The sequence below is a fragment of the Pseudochaenichthys georgianus genome, chromosome 6 (genome assembly GCF_902827115.2).
Source record: "Pseudochaenichthys georgianus chromosome 6, fPseGeo1.2, whole genome shotgun sequence".
In the NCBI taxonomy this organism is placed as follows: domain Eukaryota; kingdom Metazoa; phylum Chordata; class Actinopteri; order Perciformes; family Channichthyidae; genus Pseudochaenichthys; species Pseudochaenichthys georgianus.
In genome coordinates, this window is record NC_047508.1 from 17,932,774 (window position 1) to 17,953,709 (window position 20,936).

At 42.2% G+C, this 20,936-nt stretch overlaps 2 protein-coding genes across 2 annotated transcripts; both read right to left on the reverse strand.

The window, feature by feature from the left end:
* Window positions 1–3,251: 3,251 nt before the first annotated feature.
* On the reverse strand, window positions 3,252–8,512 carry trabd (TraB domain containing). The gene is made up of 9 exons (XM_034085702.2): window positions 8,129–8,512; window positions 7,731–7,797; window positions 6,895–7,061; window positions 6,434–6,574; window positions 6,053–6,163; window positions 5,804–5,943; window positions 4,844–5,016; window positions 4,069–4,165; window positions 3,252–3,988 (listed from the first exon to the last, which is right to left on the reverse strand). Exons 1-9 carry the CDS (start codon window positions 8,192–8,194, stop codon window positions 3,802–3,804), a joined length of 1,149 nt encoding a protein of 382 aa, XP_033941593.1. The 5' UTR covers window positions 8,195–8,512; the 3' UTR covers window positions 3,252–3,801.
* Window positions 8,513–9,249: 737 nt separating this feature from the next.
* Window positions 9,250–20,496, reverse strand: panx2 (pannexin 2). The gene is given in 8 exon segments (XM_034084288.1): window positions 9,250–11,378; window positions 12,562–12,747; window positions 15,063–15,198; window positions 15,477–15,698; window positions 15,700–16,592; window positions 16,883–16,915; window positions 17,822–18,472; window positions 20,408–20,496. Coding segments are annotated over 7 exon segments (2,046 nt in total). The 5' UTR covers window positions 18,051–18,472; window positions 20,408–20,496; the 3' UTR covers window positions 9,250–11,031.
* Between the last annotated feature and the right edge of the window lie 440 nt (window positions 20,497–20,936).

The following is a 20,936-nucleotide window of genomic DNA, read 5'->3' on the forward strand; positions in this document are numbered from 1 at the left end:
TAAACACACGCAAAAAATAAAAAAATGAAAGAAATCTAGACCGCAAAAAAATTAAACAAGCGAGTGCCTGTTTTTCCTGGCCAAGGTCAGGGTCCTTGAACACAACACCAGCCTTAGGTGTCATCACGTGGTATATGTCTCGACTGACAGGGGTGCAGTTCTGACGGAGAGCACCAGAAAGCCACTCCAGCACTTCAGAAATTGCAGTACCGATAAGTCCGTACACATGCCGCAGTTTCTGCGTGTCTGTGTCTTTAGTTGAAAGCCCAGTGGCGATCTGCTCATCTGTCATACTGATCAGACAGTCAATAACTGTGTTGTTATCATTAGCATCTGGTTAGCTAGCTATGCTAATGAATATAAGAAGCTTTTTCTACAACCAGTGAGGTAAAGGCACATCTTTATATGATCATTATAGTTATAAAAAAAATAAGAGAATAAAGTAAACAGGTATAAAATACTATATGACAGTTATTAATAAAGAAGAATACAGTTTCAAAGGGGAGTGATTTGTCAAATATCCATAAATTAAAAGAAAATCTGCTTACAGTTGTGTTTGGGTGTTGAGAGATGTGTCCATAGATCTCCTAATGTTGCTCTCAAAGTGCACCAGATTGATGCTTTTAACTTCAACATTTAAAAAAAATCTTCCCAGGGGAGCACGCCACACCCTGCACGTGCATACATACGCGAGTCATGGTGAGATATCTGGATTAAGAGGTTGCTTTTTCTTTGCACAGAATGAAATGAATGGGCTGTGATTTTAGTTTTTTTAAGCAGAGGTCAATAACTTGTACGGCCCTCTGAGGATATTGTAAAAATTGAAATGGCCCTTGAGAGGAAAAAGGTTCCCCACCCCTGGTCTAAGTGAACGGTGACTGCAAAAACTACACTGCGCATGCTCAGAGTATTTTCCTATTTAATGTGTGTGGCAAAAAATAAAGTGCTGCCATCCCCACCATACGTCATCTCACATAATTCAGAGCTGATTGGCTGTAAGTACGTGTGCCGCGAAAAGTGTGGTGTGTGAAGAGGAGACGAGAGAGCAGGGCTGAAGTCGAATAGTCCATTTAGCTTAGGAACCTTCCTAAAGGAGTGAAATGACCCGGAAGTCCCTCAGTGGCAGCCATGATAAGTGCCGTTCGAATTCTCTAGAATGATGAGAATGATAGGAAAGGAGGTTTCAAACTTCCTTTATAACCTCCTTTAGCTTAGGAACCACTGGACCTCCCTAACCGACAGGAGAAGCGAAAATGCTGCCCCACAATGCCTTGCAGCCGCAGCATTTGCCGTCACTCAACAGTCGGCCGTTCACGGAAACAACCGATTATGACCGAGAAATTATATCATGAAAGTTACGGTGCTTATTAAGCATTTTAAAACATAGGTGGTAAGTTGCCAAAGTGCTTTGTTTTGCACGTTCATCAGTATTATAATCAAAAAGAGAAATATGAACGTTAGTTTTTACTGAAATTATCAAATAAAGTCAACATTTCACAGTCTTTACTGAGCTGTGTGGAGTTTGTTCAACTTTTAAAAGATGTTTGAATGGTGATATACACAGTGATAGATGTTAAGGACTAACGTTTATAATAAATACATTTGTATTGATTTTAAGATCTTTAGTTCATACAATCATACGTATTGGGATCATTGGTATTAATGTGGACCGGAGGGAGAGGGTGACGAGCATAAGTTTCACTTTCCTTTTTTATTTCAATTCCAACTTTGGTCATGAAGAATATGTTTCTCTGTTGTCCACGTTCATAAAGCAAAGCAACAGCATCAGAGCACGGTGCAGAGTCTCTAGATGAGTTTACAGGAGTCCCTCGTTCTTATTAAACATCCATGTTGTAGTCCGCTGTATAGAAAACTGTAGTTTCCATAGTTCCCCCACAGCAGCAGACGCACATTCATGACGTCCGCTGGCGCATCATAAATACGTCGGATAGTGAAAGTGCATTCGGATTATCTAAAGTACCGCAGTCTCTTCTCCTAAATCCTTTTGAATTCTCCTGTCCACTATCCCTTAACCCCGTGACGTTTCACTCAGAGGTCAAGGAATAGACGATAGGGTTAGAATTTAGGAGCTGATCTTTGGACTATTCGACTGCAGCCCTGCAGTGAGGCGTCCTAAAACCAGGAAGTAAGCCGCGCATGGCTTCCCTCGACAAAAAAGCGAGATTTCTCCATAGGATTTGAGAAAATAGCTCAAAATAAGATCTGTGGGAAACGTAGCTGTTAGATAAATGTACGTTTTGTTCAGCCGGATACTATCCACATGTCTACCCTACTTTTATCACTTTCGAATCAAAAATCTATTGATTAGATTAGATTTATGATAGACTTTTGAAACTACAAGAAGATAAGGAGGACTTTTACAAAAAAGTAAGAGATTTTTGTCCAGAAGGATAGGCAAATGGACTTAATCTTCAAGTCAAGGTAAGACTGCAATTTTATTGAAAATGGGATCTTACTAAGAGAGAACAATTCAATATTTAAATGATAAAATTACATTTTTTTGGGTATCCTTCTGTTGAACTGTCTGTTTAAATGTAATTGAAGCATCAGACAAAAAAAGCTTTTGAAAATAATATTATATTTTGATTTAATATATTTGTAAACCTGAAGAGTCAGAGCCAGTGCCTCACCAGCCATGAACCTCTCTGCAGAAGCTTATATATAGACATCTGAGTTTTTTGTGCCCCACCACTTTTAGAAACGCCACTGGATACAGGTCAATCTTGGACCTGTATATACTGTAAAGCCTCAGCAGATGAGGCAATCTGAGGGTCAAAGGCAGCAGTGATAGCAGTGTAAGGCTTTACCTCCCAACTCTGACCAATCTGAACGGTCAGTTTCCTTCATAGTAGTCAAAACATGTCCATAACAAATGTCCACTCAGAAATCATCACGGTCAGTCCTCACCTTGAGCGAAACAAAATACTTGTGTTTCTTTTATCATCTGAGAAACGTCTTTCTGTAAAAGCATATTTTTGTGTCAAATATGAACCCTTACTCACACATGAGGATACCTCATATTGGAGGTACAATCAATTATATAAATGTTATCAAGTGCGTTGCTCATCCTGAGGCACATTTATGCCTGTCCTGCGTCAGGTCCTAATGCATGTAAAAGTCATGCGTGTCATATCTGAAGCCAAGACAACAAAAGTCAATTTGGGGCAACGGTATTTATAAAATAGGCCTTATATAGAATTATTTAAAGACAGAATATTAGAAAAATTGCATTGACCTGTGGTTGGTGTCTTTATAAGATGCATTTAACACATTTTTGCCAGTCCATTTAGTACACCCTTAGCCCTTAGTGCTGAAGCATGAGGCACTTATCTGTGCACATGGGAAACAAGTGTGTGTTATGTGTGTTTAAAGAATGGTGGATTTTAATAATATTACTATAAAAGAGGAAGGAATAAGACAAATAAAATGTGTGTCTGTGAGAAAATGTCTAATCCGGGCACCTGACTGATGATAAATCTGTAGATATTTTTCAAATAAAAACTCTATATATGTAAAGTAAATATATTCAGAGGGAATTATTGGCCTTTGTAAACCTTACAAAATGCGGGGTTTGGACAAAATATGAAAGAAAACAAAGAGTACTGTCATGGTTTCTTTGGCAGTACGGCCCTGCTGCGTGTACAGGGACATCAATACGAGGTGGGGGGTGTTAACCCCCTGAGGTCCTTGTTAGTTCATATCGTGGGCTGATGAAACCTTTCCCCCAGCCCAACCTCCTGTTATTAAGGCCATTGGTGAAAAATGCATACTGTTAATAGGTCAAAGGTCATGTGGGCTAAGAGGGGGTGGCCGTATATTCTCCAGTAAAGATTCGACTGCAGGTAAAGACAGCACGGTTCGGCCCAGACTCCCTCCGGCACGGTAGCAGGCATATCCCAGCATCCCCATCACCACGCCCTTTATGACCGTACGCAGCACCCAGCCGAAGCGTGAGGGCGGCGCCACACTGAGGAGGAGACAGACGGACACATTCAGCAACTGCGAGTGTTTTTATTACAGTCTACATCTGATATGTAACACACTCACCTCATGATTTCAGTTATGTTGAGCTGCTTCTCCCAGTTTCGTTCGATGCCAGGGACGTGACCCATCCCTACGACTCCCACCACCACTGCAGGCACTTCTGTGAAAAAAAAGAAAAGTAGTATCAAATATTTTGTTACATAGAAAATCAACACTTCTTTAAACTTCTACAAAACCAAAGGTTATTTGACAACAGAGAAATGTTTCATCAAATCCACCAGGGATATATTTCAGTATAAATGCCCTGAATGTCTGGATACTGCCCTTTTTTGACAATGCATTAATTAATGAGGAACATTGCCTAAATTATTCACAAAGTATCAATTCCTGTGGTCTCACCATGATCTCAACATTTATTTTTAAGCTAAGTAAAGTTAACAGTTCCACCCTCTTTACAGACAATATGACTCAGCATGTTGGTCAACAGCCTCTGTAGCATTCAAACCACACTGTCATTACCGGTCGGCTGTTTACGCAACTATTTAGAAACATTTCACAAGATACACTACACAGTAGGTTGACACGTCTTGTTAAGGAAAATCTATATCAAGCACAGTTATGCAATTCTGACGCACTATTTAAGAATTACAATAAAATTACATTTATTTTTCAAGACTAATGAGCAATGTATATGTAAAACAACCAAAATGAATAGCAGTATTTTATGATGTGAATAAAACCATAATGTACACAAGGTGAAAACATAAAGAACAGGATTAGGGAGCTAAAAACTTGGAAAAGACACAATGATGTTTTTGAAAGGTGTCATGATACGCACTCTGGGCATTACTGGGGGTCTCCACACAGCGTGTAGCCTGGCGGAGTGTGTGTGTGAGGTAGATGTCTCGCTCGGCCACGATAGTTTGGTGGAGAGCAGGAAACTCTCCGATCATCTCTGACATGGTCTGCTCCAGCAGGTCCTTCTGTTTGCACTTCTCCACGTCCTCTTTACTAAACACATAACAACAGTAGAGAGTAAAGGATGAGGAACAAACAGTCAAAAAGGATTGGGTCAGATGAAGTTTGCAGGATTTTTTCCAAATCATATTCAATTTCATATTTAAAAAAAGTATAAAAAGTCTGTATACAAGATGTAAAAAAGGTGAAATAAACCTCTTGAAAGGCAAAATAATAATAATACATGATATTTACATAGTGCTTGTCAAAGTACTCAGAGGCATTAATAAGTCATTTTCAATTGCACTTTATTGCAAAAGGATGCAATCAACTGCACTTGGAGAAGCCTTTTACAGCGTGGCCAACCCGTTGTGTTTTCAGTCTAGAAATTTGAAAAAGATCTGAGGCTCAATGGGTGGACAGCTTACATTTGTGGGGATTCAACATACTGTACTTCAAAGCATATTTTCTGGTTGGGTCTCCCTTGCCTGGCAGAGAATATAGCAAGCTCAAGAAATCTCAAAAGATGGATTCACAAACACTTCATGCAGCTAGCTTCCAGTCAGATCTCACAGGAAGAGGAATAATTGGAAGAGTTGCATGTACTCTGTAAGATATGTGTGTGCACACATTCCCTAATCCTACCGAGAAGTCAGTTCGCTGTAGCTGCATTTTATTCCACGGCAAAACATTGACTATTTAGTGGTCATCTCCCTCTCGATCATCTCAGGACGTCTAAATACAGCACTTCTCTATTCTCTCCTGGACAGCAGTATCGAGTAATAGATATTAAGAAAGTCTCACAAAATGGTGTGGTACGACAAAATGAACATGAAGCTACCTGATTGGGTCAGAGAGAAAGCAAAGACCCCACGCCAGACGGGCTTTCTGCCACAGACTGAGAGCTGCGATGGCTCTCTTGAACGTCACGGGGATCGGCCTGTCGCCAAGGTGAAATTTACAGAACGGTACCTGTCCAGCCTGTGAGGGAAGAACAACTTCAAGAATAAAACATTACAAAATAAACACAACATATATACAGCCACTGTCCACCTTTTTTAGATATGCATATCTTTGGTGCATGTTTTACCTCTTTGAAGGCCTCTCTGAACTCTCCTCCGGGAGCCATACCCAGTTGCTCTGTGATGTGAGCTGAAACTTTAAGCAGGAGAATCTGCATGAGGCCGGACATCAGCCCATTCTGAAAAACACAGGACAAAAATAAACATTCACAGAAACACAGCTATGCCTTCAGAGGTCATTCTTTAAAGATGAGTTCTGAAATACACAGATTTCAGGGCACACATTACCATAGTTAAAAAAACTAGAAGAAACACTTAATCCTGTTTGTGCATCAGAGACATGTATTTTACCATTAAGAATGAGTCACTTTAAACAACATCCTTATCCACAGTATTCTGTACTTTCTCGATTGCCATTGGTACTGTCAGTCCATCTTTCTGAGTCTGACCTGTTTGATGGCCTGCTGAACCTTATCCAGATTTATGTCTTTGGCTTCCCTCAGCAGTGTAGCCTCGTCCATCTTTAGCATAGACACCCTGTACTGGCACAGCTCCACCACCACCACGTCTGGCTGCACAGCGCGGATCGTCTGGGAGGCAGGGAAATGCAAAATTAAGAAACAGAGACAAAGTGGGCAAGAAAGAGAAATAAATGGCAAATGAGCAGTGAGGGAGGAAGTAAAAACTGAAAATCAATGAGGAAAAAACAAGACTTATGCTCGGCAAGAGAAGAATGCCAACCTAATTACAGTATTAACAGTCGGGCCGACTCATCTCCCAGGCGCTACTGTACAGCACCTTCTCAGAGTTACTCCATTGTTTCACTGACAACTCATAGTCTCAAATTTTAAAAGGGTGTAAGCGGGAATGCGTACTGAACGAATCCTGTTGTAAATTCTCATTGGCTTACCATAGCCACATCCTGCTTGCTGCTGTCGCTGAAGTGGGCCGTGCCCACCAGGTAGAGGAGGCTGCCGTCCGGAGCCGTTAGAATGGAAACCGTCTCTGGGAGCTCAGGGGACGCCTGGCGGCGCTGGGACCGCAGCTGCCAAAGCAGCTCCATTGCTTCACCATCCGCTGGACAAAATAAAAGAGAGTTTTAAAAAGGAGCTGAAATATACAAGGGGACAAATATAGTTTTGATGGCTTACAATAACTACTATATTGTTATAGGAAGAATATATTTTCATATTTAAAAATACATTTGAAAAGGTTTCTCTTTTAAAGTGCATAAGCTAAAGTTATAGTAATTTACACTATACACACAGTTCTTTTCACATAAGCAGTGTCTCTGCTATTGATGGAGTAGATTAACTCCACATAATCACAATTGGGTTACAGATAGTAATTAAATGTTGACAAATCTGGGTATCACTTGAACACCAGAAGAAAAGTCCGTTTTTTAACAGTATGTGGATGTGGGAAAAAATATATTAAGAGAACACTGACAAAACCATCAGCACATGAAGTGTGATTATGTGGAGTTAATCTACCATTGCTCAAGGAATTTAAGTAGTAAATCCCTTTCTTGTACAGAGCAAAGAATGTATAAAATGTTTATTATTGTGTCACTATTTAAATTAGAAATAAATATCGAAAATCCTGCTGAAATGCACTGCCAGGTTGATAAACTACCCACAACATGTTTAATATGATATTGAATTGAAAACAGACACTTAAAAAACAGGTATTACGAAATCTTTCTGATGAAATACAGCATACACAGTGTAATTTAAAAAAGCTTACAGAGTCCTGGAGGCAAAGAGGGTAGTTCATCTTCTGAAGGGTCCTCCGATGGGCCGACAGACTCATCCTGTTAGATGTCAAAACAGCAAACAAAAAAGCCATTTAAAACACAGGGCATGCTATATCTGTACTAGATTAAGAGATTATTTATTTCCAAGTCTAGCCAGTTTGAGAAAGACAGACTGATTGCACATATGTAAGTGCCTGCTTGGGGCAAATTCATATGGCAATGTTTGAGAAACAAATGAAAGATAGCACCGTTAGCACCAGAATAAATAAATGTGTTTTACATCATAATAAACACGCTGTCCAGTGTGAGCATCCAGCAGAACACGAGTCAACGTATTGTCTTTCACTCACAGACCCACACAAACACAATCATTGGAAGTGTTACAAACCTCTGAATTGTTGTCTAGATCCATTTTTGGAGCACTGAAAGCTGACAGAGAGCAGGAGGAAGACATGCGTTACCACTCAGCTGTGAGACGTTCACAGACACAGCTGGCGTTAGTGACTGCTGACGTTGCTTTAAAACGCAGTGTAAACGCAGTTTACAAATGTCCAGCTGTGGCGTCAAAGGTAGTTTCAGGACTGTCACTGATTTATAAACATTGGACTAAATAAAAAACGTTTCGTTATCTCCAGATAGGTTATCACTACGAAGAAAATGTTAGCAACACAAGGCACAGTGCAGCTAAAGACGAAGTGGCTTGAAGGGGGCAGGTTAAGCTAGCTTTACTTCCAGGTACGGAAGTACGGTGGCCATTGAAGGCGATTTGTGTGAATGGCCGCAGTGGCCAAACGATGTTACTACAGCTTCCGTGACGTAATTTTGACCCAACATACTTTTCCCCATCGACTTACATTGCGAAGAGACGCTGTAAATCAGTAAACTACCGAGCACGAGCATTTTTATAGCGCTCATTTAAATCATTAGGGCTCTTAACAGTTGTTAATAAATGCGCCAAAAGCCAAAATCAGAGTTATTTTCTTTCTTCATTTGACTGAGCCGAGGGCGGGAAACCGGAGGCGGGGCTTAAGGAAAACTTAACTGCGCATGCTCTATAAGCAAAAGGCCCCGGATGATCCGGGTACTCTCTGAATCTACAGTCGCTCCATTTTGAGCTTCATGCGAGAAAATGTCATGAATGAACGGGATGGATGGATCGCTCCTCCAACGCTGAATCCAGTTCTCTTTATATATCCATGGTTTACTGAAGTCTCATGGCTAGCTACCGGATGCTAACTTAAGCTAACTTAAGGCTAGCAAGCCCCGTAAGTATGTCGTCAAAACGTAATAGTTGGAATAGATCAATTTCACAACAAAACAAATACAAAAAACGTACTGGTTAAGCCATGCCGTATGTCAGTGTGCTCCTCGCTGAATCTGACAGCCGCAGTGCTTCCTGGTACATGTAGTCATTCATTTAGTCGACCCACACATTTATTTTTATAGTGAAAATGTATTTATTTACTTTCCATTATAACATTTCACACAGTACAATCAAAGTCTGGACGCTTTTCTCTGTCACAGATTTCCCTTCTTTATTGTCTCAATGTTAACATCTACACAGAAAAAAGCAGAGCAGAGCTGTGTTTTGGTGTTAACATATACCATGCCCGCATACTCGTGCTACAAGTCTTAAAGTGCTTTTGGATGCATTTGGTGTGCTTGATCAGTCTAACAACGGGATTTTTAGCCAACATGAAAACAAAGTGGATTATTTTGTATTTGCACCAAAAGATCATTGGAAAAAAAATGCTGTCTCTCATCACAAGTGTATGCTTCCTGAATGCCCCAGACAAATGTGAGTAATGAGTATAGTATGCATATGTCTACCGATATTGTAGGTAAACCCCAGATGAAAGCACTAATGTCTTCTACAGTAGATGTCATATGTGTGTGTAAGTCAGTGCAGGCAGTTCCTTTAGTGAAGTTCCTGTATTCATGTGGCTGAAAATGTGAGAGGTAGTGGTAGGCACCCATCCTCTCGTCCACTCACTCGTTAATTGTGAAGAGTGCTAAGACACCCCATATGCATGGTTTCTACTTCACATCACAGACAGACCATTCTAACTGTTTAGTTGTTCATAGCAGATGTTGACACAATGTGAGGCAGGGCAGAACTCCTGAAGACATTTAGATTGTGTCTGAGACAGCAGATGGCATTCAATAACGTATTCTATCTAGTAATGAACCCTCCAGTGAGACATTAAATCTACTCATCACTTCGTTCACATCACATCACAGCACTCTCACGAGAAGCCAGCTGAACACAACAGTCACATACTTTACCACTGGGTCCAACTCCATTCATTATTTTTGATCTGCTTTAAAAGAAGAAAACAACCACATCATTGTAGTTCTGTTATAGATATCCGTTACCTATGTGACAGTTTCTCTGAGCAATATTGTAGTTGCACGTCACCTCACAACGGCACTCTTTCATTCTAGAGTCTGTTCTTTTGCTATTCCTGTATATAATATAACAATTGACCTATTATAAATGACGTGCAAATATAGTGGAGTCAAGATATCATACACGTTCCTAATCAGCGGTGAAATGGCAATAATAAAGCCGTGAAACGTGTTATATTATCTACAAAAAGTCTGAGTCATATACAGTGTCAATACATGTATACAGCATTCTGTGAGATATGATGCTGTAAGCGCATACATTATTGCCACAAATATATTGTGATCTTTTGCATATTAATTGTGCAGATCTCAACTGTATTGCGTAAGCTACCTTTCTACCTGGCTATTGGGATAAAGGGACTAAGCGCTATATCATATGTGTTTAAAATACATTTTAGTTTGAAGCTGTAATGCCGTCTTCTTTTAAGGTGTGTGTCTTTTTTCATTTATTTTTTTGAAAGCTCACTCACCTCTCATCTTTCATCAAGCCTTTTTAATATAGCTGTTCGATCCTGCACTTTAGCACCCTGTTGAATTATACCTCTGCTGGTTTCATTTGAGGATGTTTCGCTGTACACAGTCATCCTGAGACATGAATGTGACATCATTTCCTACAGCAGTACTCTGGTCAGCATTATCAATTACAAACAAACGTTTATATTATCCCCTCTGAATAATGTTCCCGTCTCGGCCATTTCTCTTTTAGGACTACCGGAGTTTCCATGTCGTGTCCTCACTGTCTAATCCTCCATCACAGAAGAGTGTGAGTTGATTTTAAGAGTAGAGGTGACTGTCAATAGGAAGTGGTTGACATGGTGGTCATGTGCGCAGTGTAGAGTGGGCTAGAGGAATCTTGTTCAGCGTCCCTCTTCTTCTCCTCCTTCAACATTCCCCAGCAGCGATGAGCTCCCCGGGTCTCTCTGCCAGTCTGTCCCTGCGTTGTTCTTCATCCTCTTCTCCCTCAAACAGAGTATGATGTATGCTCATCAGCTGGTGTGTAGGGGCTCTGGTCAGGGCTGGTGGTGGACACTCAGGGTTCTCCGCCTGGGGGAGAGGCTCCCTCGGAGGTGTAGGCGGAGGAAGAGGGAGAGGGGTTGGAGAAGACTTGGGACTGAGGGGGTCCTCACTGGAGGGAGGGTTTGGGCTCACACCATTAACGTAAGAATTGGTGGGCAAGGTCATCGTAGAAAAGGCAGTGTTGGTCGATTTTGGAGAGCAAATCTTAGTTTCTGAAAGACAAGAAGGAAATATTGGACAGGGTAGAGGAAGAGAGGAAAAAGTCAGTCTCAAATGTAAATGAAAATCCTTTTGGCAAAGCCCCCCCCCCCTTTCTGGAGAAATAATTTCTCCTATTGTCTTTTTATGTCAACACATTCTGTAAAGATTATAGATTTTAGAATGAAGTATTCTTTTTGAATGAGGAACACATTACATTACACATTACATTACTTGATTTTCAAGCAGGACTGAATCAAACTCATGCTTCTGGGTCATGCATGTGAGGATAACTTCTGAGAGCCCCTGCCTCAGCCTCGCTCAGTGTGGTTCTCTTTCAAACGTTCATCAAGTGCGACTCTCGTTTTGCGTGACTATCACTCTGGGCAACTTTTAATCAAACTCTCATTCAGCTCAACTCTCATTCAGTGCAACTATCGTTTGATTTCCTTTGAGCGTGACTCTCGTTCAGCGTGACTCTCGTTCAGCGTGACTCTCGTTCAGCGTGACACTCGTTCAGCGTGACTCTCGTTCAGCGTGACACTCGTTCAGCGTGACTCTCGTTCAGCGTGACTCTCGTTCAGCGTGACTCTCGTTCAGCGTGACTCTCGTTCAGCGTGACACTCGTTCAGCGTGACTCTCGTTCAGCGTGACTCTCGTTCAGCGTGACTCTATTTTGGTGAAACATTAATTCAAATTCTCATTTACTTGTGATTTTTGTTTAGTACGACTCTTGTTTGGCGTGACACTTGTGGGGGAACCTAAAGAACCAAAATAGTTATTTATTACCTATTTTCTGAAATCAGGTGAGCAACACAAAGTGGGTTACATTTAAGAAGAAAAAGAATGCAGGCATGCACTTTTTTTATGAAGATATGTCAGAGCGAAGAGTCTGCCATGTTTTTTCCGGCGCCATGGGGGCAGTTGGGGGTTTGGTGCCTTGCATAAGGACACCTCAGCAGTTACCAGGAGGTAGATTGGCACCTCTCCAGTTGCCAGTCAACACCAGTATTTTTGGTCGAGGCCAAGTCCCCACAGACTGAGCTACTGCCACCCGAAGGTGTATATGCAAGGTACAGCTAGATGAGATGGGATGCTGCATGCTTTTTTTTCTTGAACCCAAACAGTTTGAGTAAAATATGGCAAATTCTGGCCCTGGACCAGCACAAGCTAGAGTAAAGTAGAGTTCAAGCTTACCTGTAATTGAACCTGACACATGAACGATAGTGTGTGTGCCTTCAAGGTAAACTGTATCCAGGTTGAGCACTGGGGGCAGAGGCTCGGCTGTTGCTACATCCACCTTGGGCTTACGAATGGTCAGCATGTATGGGTGGACGTCCAGAGAGAAGTTTCGAGGGTGCTTTTTCTCCATCATACTCATATCTACGATGGAAAATGAGAAGTCTGACTTAAAGGAAGCAGAACATAACATACAAAATCAGGTCACCAATCCAAAGTTTGTTTAACCTTTGTATGGTATTCGGGTCTGTGGGACTCATTTTCATTATTTAGCTAAAGAAAAATGATATGATAAATAATTTTTTCAAACCCAAACTCAATGACCTTGGCTCCTTTTCTGTGAAGAACATATCAATGACCACTGACGACGCTGAAGTTGGCTTCCGATTCAGAGCATCCGATTCGGCAGTTAAGGGGAAAGTTAAGGGACATTTAATTAACAGCGCTGAGCGAACAATCCTCCGTGTTTGAACCTCTTAAATCGCTGCATAGCCAATTTATTTGGACTGGATTATCCCAGAGAGTCTAAAGATTCTTTCTAACACAGTTTCAGATTTGTGAAACCTTAATTCTATTTTTGAAAATACAAAAAGGGAGATTTTGCTGCTTTTTTTTAATCTAGACCACATTAGACCAGGTCCTGATCTAAAACTACTAGACCTAGACTCATCAAATCTGGACTGGATTATCCCAGAGGGTCTAAAGATTCTTTATAACACAGTTTGAGATTTGTGAAACCTTTATTCTATTTGTGAAAATATAAACACAGGTGGAAAGCTGAGGTTGCTGCAGCAGGCCAGGATCAGAATCAGAGAGTGAACCTCCCAGCTGGGCAAGCCTTTATGCCTTCTTGTATTTTTTCACAAAAAGAATTAAGGTTTCACAAATCTCAAACTGGGTTATAAAGAATCTTTAGCCTCTCTGGGATAATCCAGTCCAGATTTGATGAGTCTAGGTCTAGTGGTTTCAGATCAGGACCTGGTCTAATGTGGTCTAGATTTAAAAAAAGCACTGAAATCTCCCCTTTTTGTATTTTCACAAATAGAATAAAGGTTTCACAAATCTCAAACTGGGTTATAAAGAATCTTTAGACTCTCTGGGATAATCCAGTCCAAATAAATCGGCTATGCAACTAACTTTCCCCTTAACTGCCGAATCGAATGCTCTGAATCAGAAGCCAACTTCAGCGTCGATTCCTGCACAAGGTTGCAACATTGTTGATACATTCAAGCACCGACACCTGTCTGCTCTCACACTGTGGCTGAGGATCACATTTCTGAGAATTCTGACTCTGACAGTGACTTTGAAGAAGAGGATGAGATTGAGCATCAGCTAGTTGCAAAAAAAAGACGAGCCAGAACCAGCCGGTCAGCGGGCACAAAAACGAGTAGCACTTTAATTCATTAATGTGATCTAACAAATGTAAAAGGGCAAATATTAACCATATATGCTGTTTATATTGCTTGTAATTGAGATGAAGTAAACATCTGTTGAGTATTTTAACGTAAAATAGTTTGATTGTGTTGAATTGAAGGCCAAAAAGGCAGCGGGTCCACCAGACCCACGAACACTGGCTGAGTAACAAAAATATGAACACCACACAAGGATTAAACAGCTACTGTGCTGCATCTGGAAACAATGCTAATGAAAGCTATGAGAGTAAAGTTGTAGGCTGTAAAACCAAAACAAATAGTCCCCGAAAGATCCCTAAAAGTTCCGTAGAGCTAGAGGAAATTGCAGAGTGGGCCTAAAAATATAAGAAGGTTTATCAATAAAACATATCCTTTTCACATAAATCACAATCCTTTGTGTGAAGAGTGGAGCCAGCCAAAATCCTTCCATTATGCATTTCTGCTTCAATATACAAAGTAAGGGGGCTGTCTTTAAAGTGTGTTATTCGGTCAACTTTTTGTTATACTGTATATCTCACATGCTAGCTAGATAGCTAGCTAGTTGTTTCAACTCTTCATGCTGAATACAGATGCTTCTGCTTCTGCTCTCCCTGTTGCTGCCTCAGAAATGTGCTCTTGCATTCTTCGGTACATGTAGATCAACCGACTGATGTTGAACTGTTCGCTGACCCAGAGCCGGGTATTCATTTTTTCCACCGATCTGAACTGGAGCTTAGTCTCTGCGATTTTTCAACGTGCCATTGTTGCTGTGAGATGCCACGCGTTTCAAAGGATAAACGCTGTCTATAAAGCAGATCTCCATAAACAAACTCAAACTAGGGAATGAGACTGGCGATGGATCCGCGAAACAGTTCAGCTTCAGTCGGTTTATCTGCACACCTGTGTAGGTAAGAGAGCGCAAGAGCAAATAGGCAGTGAAACTAAATCCCTGGTTTAACTATTATCTTAAGCACTATTCTAAAGTGAAATGATCAATGGTTAGAAATAATTATTATCACATTTATAAATAAACATTGAAACAGATTTGCTATTCATAGTAATTCATACCTTTTGTGATAGGGTATTGTGTGCTTTTGGTATCCAGAAGTGGTGCAATGAAGCTGTCTGCCGCCGTCTTTCGTCTGACTGGTTTGGGTTTTTCAGGCTTGTTGCTATTTTCCAGACGTGTCAGGGTAAGGGGTTCCTTTTAAAAGGACAGAAAACACAAACACGGTCATTATATCACAACTTCAACAGCGTCAACAGTTCTGTATAGTTCTTTAAGAGGACTACTTACTGCGCCTCTTTAGAGAAAGAGGTTTATGTAGCACTGATATGGCTCACATGTAAGTATCTTCAACAGATCATGTTTATGTGAACTGCACTCCAGTAAACAGGTTATTGAAGTAAGTCACTAGGTTTAGATCTGTTCTGGTGTCAATGATGCTAACTGAATACATGGAAATTGTTCTTAGGCCTTACCTTGAATGGCTGAGGGAGAGGATTTGAGCTTGGGATCCATTTCATCTTCTTGCGTGGCCGTTTGAGGACCAGCGGCTCCCCAGTCATGTCTCCCATCCCAAGTTCAGAGGGGTCCATGTTGCCATCTATGGTTTGTATCCCAGAGTCCCTCACGGTGGGCGTAGCGTCATGGTTGGATTGTGCAAGCGCAGCCAGCAGCTGCCTGACTACATTATCATACATAAAGGTCGCTCTCATTGGTGATGAAGTCCAGCCGGTTGAGCGACTTGATGTGGTCCCTGTTCTCGTTGCAGAACATGGCCAGGATGTTGATGTCACAGAACTGAGACTTCTGCCAGCGTCGCCGAGTTTTAATGCCAACTTTATGCAGTTTGTCAAATACAAAGTTGGATTTGCGCACCACAAACAAGTGCAGCAAATTAAGCAGGATGATGAGGTTCATGGTGCAGAGCAGAGAGATATCCACTGCTGCCATGATGCGCTGCAGCTGCACCGCAGGCAGCTTACAGTTGACCCTGAGCTTCAGCTCGAAGTAGCTGCTGATGTCCGGGGGCTCACCGAGGGCACAGGTGAACTCATTCTGCCTTTGGCGGGCATAGTAGGCGCTCAGGTAGGAAATGGGGATGGTACTGAGGCAGATAATAGCCAGGTGGCGCCCCAGGTAAAGCTTAGCTAGAAAGTTACTTTCGCCTCGTCTTTCTAAATATTTCTCAAACAGGTTCTGCTCGGGGCTCTTCTCCTTCTCTGCGTTCTCTATGATCTCCCGCCTCTCTCGCTCGGTAATGCCAGGTCCTTTGGATTGAATCTGCTTCTCGATCTTCGGTGCTCGGCCCTCAGCGGCTCGATGGTAGCAATTATCAATTTCTTGAAGCAGGAAATTGAGCTCTGAAGTGAGCCGCGTAGAGGCGAGGAACTCCCAGCCCAAAGCAGGAATATACATGATTCCAGCGAAGGCCAGCAGGGCATAGGGCAGGAACTTGTGTTCAAAAAGTGAAGGCCAAAGGTGAGACTCCAAACCAGGTTTAGCATCGCGCAGCTCTGTCCAGCAGTAGCCTCTTGCATACAGTGCCTGGTCCCTGGTGAAGTTGTGTGGTGTGTAACAGTAAATGGACTCCTCTGAGAAATAGGACAAAAATGAGAAAAAATCTGCCCAAACATTACAAGTTGGATAATGGTGTCATAATGTAAATGAATATATTTAAGCTGAAAGAACAATTCTATCATGCTTAAACATCGATTTTGTTATATATTTTGTAATAATTTCCCTCATCACTCAGACGTTTTTTCTCAGATTCAAGATCTGGCAATGTGACAGCGTGATGTCAGACAAACAGATTAGACAAATTCCCTAGAATAACTATTTCTCCCCAAACCACCTGTTTGAAAGTGAAAGAAGGTAAACATACCTGAGACATCTGGTGCAGTCATCCATTGTAAAACTGCATGTACACACAAGACTGAATACTGTGAACCAAAATTAAACAACTCAGTTGCTCTCTGTAGGGCATCTGATATTAAAACATATTAAAATGTATTGCTCATCTTCATTTAGATGTCTCTGTTAAACCATAAATGTTGTGTTCCTTTGTATTTACCACGGGAACTTGACATGTTCGTTTAACTTTTTGTTTGTATCTCAGAGAATCTTTGATGTGTTGGAACACAATGCTGTGTGCCTCTGATAACGCTCACACTGCCTTTGAAAAGATCCTCTGCCTGGCTCAGATAGAGGAAGTGAGAGCTCAAGTTCCTGTCTAAGTTGTTCTCTATCCGATCTATGTAGTTTAGGGTTGAAGAAAGCCCAATTTTAATCTTCTGAACAAAACGCAGTTACATCTGATACATTTCCTATTTTGATATTGCAATACATACTATTTATTTATTAAAAACCATTAACATACCACCAAGGCATGTATTACATGTGCAATAGCATTACTTTGTTAGAGTCACAGAGGGCAGGGTGCTGAGTCATGTTTGGCAAAGCCCTTAATATCATTATAAAACACACCATTGAGGGAACTTGTCTGAACTCCAAGTGAAGCGCTCAGTCCCAGATGGTTGGTGCTGCTATGCAGAGAGTCTGACTCAGCATACATCTCTCCCGTCACACCCAGCCTTCTAACAAAACACTTTCCTCTCCCCTCTCTATCTCCAGTCTATCATCCTCCGATGCACTCGTCACTGGTCCTTTTCCTTCTTTGCCTAATCTCCTACTTACATCTCTACTTATCACATTCACAGAAGCCTTAAGGCACTGCATGGCTGACTCAGAACGTACAGCTGCTGGTGTAGATAACCCCTCTGGCAGTTTAGCAATGAACTCCCTCTAGTGGCAAAAGTCTCACCTGCAAAGTTCCTTGTGAAGACGAGGGTGACCAGCAGGATGGGGATGATGACCGTCCCTATGGTGACAACGCGGTCGAAGGGCAGCTCCAGTTTGAGCTGCACCAGGAGGCCGGCCAGTAACCCCCCCCTCTCATCCTGAGAGGAGCCCGGCAGGATCAGCTCCTTCAGCTTCTCGCCGGCGAGTAGAGCCGTGGCCATGTCTAAGTTCTGATCGAGGATGTTCTGCATCCGGAAACACAATGGCCGCTCGCCACAACCTCCCTCTGCACTGGAGGGGAGGCTCGACACTCCCTGCTGAAGTGACACTCCTCAGGACAGAAATGTTTGGCCAACTTCAGCCCCTGTCACCAAACATAAGGAACCTCATGCTGTGTGGTGTGCTTCTGGAGTGTTCTACAGTTTACCACTGCTTTTCTCTTTTAGCTGACCAGGCATAACGTTCAGAAGCACACTCCTCATTTTGCCTCTTCTGTGCGCATCCCTCTGTGTTTCCCCATCTCCACAGTGCCAGGCCTCGGCCCCACTCTGTGTGGCAGGTTGAGGAATGAGCTGAGTTTAGCAGGCCTCCTTGTGATCCCCAGGGAAAGAGCCGGCTGGCTAAAGAGTTGAAATGCGAGCTTTAGTCAGGGGAAGCTCTGACCAATCATTTCCTGAAAGAAAGAAAACAAATGAATAGATAAAAGTACTGTGAGGTCCAAGATCCTATTTCTGAAAACATGTTAAAAAACAATTAGTGCCACCATATTTTAAATCAGTCTTTGTGTGAATGTGGTCACATCTAAGGGGGGTGGGGGTTGTCTTTGATCAAGCAAGGACACTAAAGGGCAAATGTATCCTCTCTAGAGTATGCCAACCATTAAGTCACCAAAAAAAAAGTATCTCAGTGAATGCTCTATTCGTTTTTACAGTTTTCTGCTGGACTCTGCTATTCCACAATTGGTCCCCTGCCCCTAACTGGCGGTCATTATCTCTGCGGGACAGCATGTTCCAACAGAGATAATGTGGGACAGCATGTTCGCACTGAGATGTCAGGTGAACACACTCTGGTGCGTCTCTGCGTGTGCTTGTGCATGTATACATGAGCGTGCATGTGCTTATGCTGGGTTGAACTGGCGGCTGCTGCATGCTCAGTACACTTGAAGGGTATGTGAATGTCCTCTGTGAGTGAACGCATCACCCCTTCCCATCTACAGCCCTCACCCTCTCACTCTACTTCTCCTCTTTTTACTTTCTCTCCCCCCATAGACCCTCTGCACACCACTCACTTTCCTCTCATTATGCATGAACACAGCTCATCTATGAAACCCTTACAAGCCAAGCCCTCTAATCCAGGGCAGTGAAGTGTACTTAATATCTGGAGGAGTGGAACCTTGAGACTTCAGTTACACATGTGCACAGGGGAATGAGCGTGTACTATCAGCCTCACCGTGTAAGAGATCATTAGTGGAGCATGTCTTTGAAATAATATTTAAGGCTGAGTAAATGTTGCAATTACTGGTGTCACAACTTTAACATGTATTTCTTACATAACACTGTTAATGACTGTTTCATATTTGATGTTGTGTTATGTGGCACTTGTAGCTTTTAATGTTTTTTGTAAAGCACTTTGAATGGCCTTGTTCTTGAAATATGCTATAAATAAGTGGGACTTGCCTTTCCTTAAAAAGAGAACAAGATGTCCTTTATGGGATAAACTACACTACAGATTTTAAACTGATCTGCCCAGTGACATCCAAAATAACTGTATCCACATCCTTGAACACTGTGTCAAGGAAGAGGGGAAATAAACTTTGCATAATTGAAATGTAAAGGGGCAGCATCAGATGTTTAGGCGCTCAGTAAGAGGCTGCAATGCTGTTTGTAAGGCACCGGCACAACTATAGTCCGACTGGTAATTCCGTCTCATGGGTGATGTTATTAGTACTTAGAGAGGGAATCCCACATTCTTTGGCTACCACCGTATCCCGCTTGGCTATTATGACCAGTACAAAGAGACAGCGCTTTAAACAAGAGCTGCAATAGAAGAGCCATATTCATTTTTTATAAAGATGAATGGAGAATAACTTTCAGTGTGGATCTGACACTTGTTTTTAGTCATCCTAAGAACACATCTGGATATGACAGATCTATGATAGATATTAGAAAGACAAACTCTCCCCACTGTTTTCCCACTTTCACCTCATCAGTTAGTGCCTATGGGAACAATGCAGGAACATATCATCAGAGGATCATTATGTTCCAGTTAGCTCGTGTTTAGCTAATGCTGTCTCCTAACATGCGTGTGAGTGCAGGACGCTGGAAGTATCTCATCCAGGAGGAGCACACACACTTCCTCCGGAGATATAGCAGCTGCGTGCAGTTTCAGCACCTGAGTGGCGGAGAGCTCCGGAATAACCAGAGAACATCAAGTGATCGAGTGTGTGCTGCTCTGCTTCTGTGTGTGTTGGAGGCTGTTGGAGTCTCCTAAATTCAACACCTGCAGCATCACCTGTCCACACTGGAAACACTAGCCCCACTCAGAGTGTGCAGCTAACAAACGAGCAGTGTGCATGCAGTGGGGGGAAAACATTCGAAAATCCACTCACCATGTCTCGCTGCATCTCCCGGCACGGTAAGAGTTAATCTGCAGTGCGGGCGAGCAGCTACAGCATGTATCCGAGCACACCGGTTTGTTCCGGCTCCCCCCTTTACCAGCTGCCCCCTCCCTCCCTCCCTCCAACCCGACGCTGTCTCCCCTCCCTGCCACTTCCTCAGGAAGAAGGGATGAGACAACGCGTTAGGATTCGCCAGTTCATAAATGGCATCTCTGGAACAATCGATCTATTCGTAAGGACACGTGATGTGTGGATGTTGGGGACGACGACGACGACATTAAAGGGGAGTAACATTATTGGGATAAAACACCATAATTAGTCTTGGTTATTCAAATCACGTTTGAGAGTTATGGATTGGTTTAGACTTGGCTATAGTTGAATAATCCGGCAACTAAGGCTGAACGATATACCGTGTCATGGCGATAACCGTGATATGCGCATGTGCAATATTCACACCGCAGGGACGTGCGGTTGTATTCATTTTTTTTTAAATGCTAATGCTCTTTAGGACATAATTCAA